The 1837-nt window shown below is 30.3% G+C and overlaps 1 protein-coding gene across 1 annotated transcript in view; it reads right to left on the reverse strand.

Annotated features, from left to right (window-relative positions):
* LOC107634514 (1-aminocyclopropane-1-carboxylate synthase 7-like) overlaps positions 1-780 on the reverse strand; it is a 2140-nt gene extending 1360 nt beyond the window's left edge. Inside the window, exons 1-2 of the mRNA XM_016337974.2 lie at positions 448-780; positions 53-348 (exon numbers count right to left, since the gene is read on the reverse strand). Coding sequence (XP_016193460.1) covers positions 53-348; positions 448-621 — 470 coding nt within the window. The 5' untranslated portion in view covers positions 622-780. The remainder of the gene's footprint in view (positions 1-52; positions 349-447) is intronic.

Raw genomic sequence — 1837 nt, forward strand, 5'->3', positions numbered from 1 at the left:
AATAATTTTTTTATAATATATAATTAAATGTATATATAAAGCATTTTGTTACCCTGGATAGTAAGGGGTTGGAACGAGCAAAGCGTCTCCAGGGTTTGCGAGGATGAAGGTTAAGAGTTCATTGGCTGCGGTTGCACCAGCAGTGATGACGAGTCGGTCAGGCTCGAATTTGGCTCTCTCTCCTCTTATTTGCTCCATGAAGCTGGCCATTGCAGCTCTAAAAGAGTGGAGTCCATGGTAGTCTTGAAACAAAGCATTGTCTCTGAAGCTACTATTACGAACTCCTTTACCCCATGTTGTGGCCTCTGAGTGTTCCTCCAAGTATTTCTCAAGTAAATCAAATGAAACCTGCACAATAAAAAAATAACAAGATTAGTGTTCATATTCTAATATATATGTATAATATGTGTATATAGTGTGGTTATAATAATGCATGTATTTACTTACTTGATTCTCTGCTAGTCCCATTTGTATAACCCCAGAAGGGTTAGTGAGTTCATCATAGGGGTTGTCATCGTAGGCTTTCCAACCAGCGAAATAAGGAGAGTCTTCTCCATGAGTGTTAGAAACTGCAATATTGGAAAGCTCCACCACGCAAGGTTTCTCAATCTCAATACCCATTATTATATCTAGCTGCTTCTTAGCTTGTTAATTATAGCGTACAGATTAATATTTAGTAACAAAGCCGAAAGTTTCTTAATTATATATGTTATGTTGGTGTGTATTATGTATGTTGTGAGAGAAGAATGAAAGAGAGATTCTGATATATGATGAGAGATTGTGTTGTGTTGAATGAGAAGCTTGTCATGAAACTCACGCTATATATAAGCTTTGAGCTAAGAGTGATGCAATAAGAAATAGAAAAAACGTTCCCTTCAACTTGGCTGGCGCGCTTACCACTAAGAAAATAAAAAAATAAAAAATGAAATTATCAATTATTGGTAGCAAACTCAAAGCTATAAAGCCCACTTACTTTGAGTAGTTTATAGCCTTTTAACAAAGATTTATCTGATTTTGACTAGTGACAACTGTACTTCCTGCCAGATCCGCACGGATCAAATATATATGGTGGTTGTTTGGGGGTGGATTTCTTTTATTTATAATTTCCAAAACCGTAGGGATTTTTCTTATTTGTCGGTTTAATGGACTAGTGTTAGTTTATAGTATTACTTTATCACTTTTAAATTTACCAATTCTCATATTCGAAGAGGTCGAGTTGTCTTTAAAAATATTTATATACTTTTATATATATAAGTAGTATTTTATTTTATCAAGTAAAAACATTTTTATTATGTGTTTTTTTATTGGTCAATTCTATGATATTTTTTATTTTAGTGTTTAAATTGTCTAATTTATTTTTTATAATTTATAAAATATTATTAATTTATATTTTTTAGCAAATTAAACACCATGTTAAAAATATCATAACGATCACTTTCTCTATTTTAAGTATAGTCTCTTGTATGGTGTTTAATATTTACTCATAGAATTTAAAAATAAAGAGGAGATTGTCACTTTACTCTATCTCTACTTTTAAGTAATTAGACAAAAATTATATAGCTAGACACGAAAAAACCCACCTTTAAATATAGAGATTCATTTAAAAAATGTTATTAACATTTTTTTTTTCCTAATACATTATAATAGCAATGAAACCCTACTGCATAGATATTTCTTAATCTAAGAGTGATTGAGTTCCGATGAGAAGTAAATTTTCAGTTCTCAGCAACTGAGCAACCTGTACATGAGGTTATGACTAATCAATTTTCTATATCATAAAATTATTTTTTTAATTTTAAATTAATAAAAAAATATAAATAATTATATTTTTAATATA

This window comes from Arachis ipaensis, chromosome B03 (genome assembly GCF_000816755.2).
Source record: "Arachis ipaensis cultivar K30076 chromosome B03, Araip1.1, whole genome shotgun sequence".
Lineage (NCBI taxonomy): Eukaryota > Viridiplantae > Streptophyta > Magnoliopsida > Fabales > Fabaceae > Arachis > Arachis ipaensis.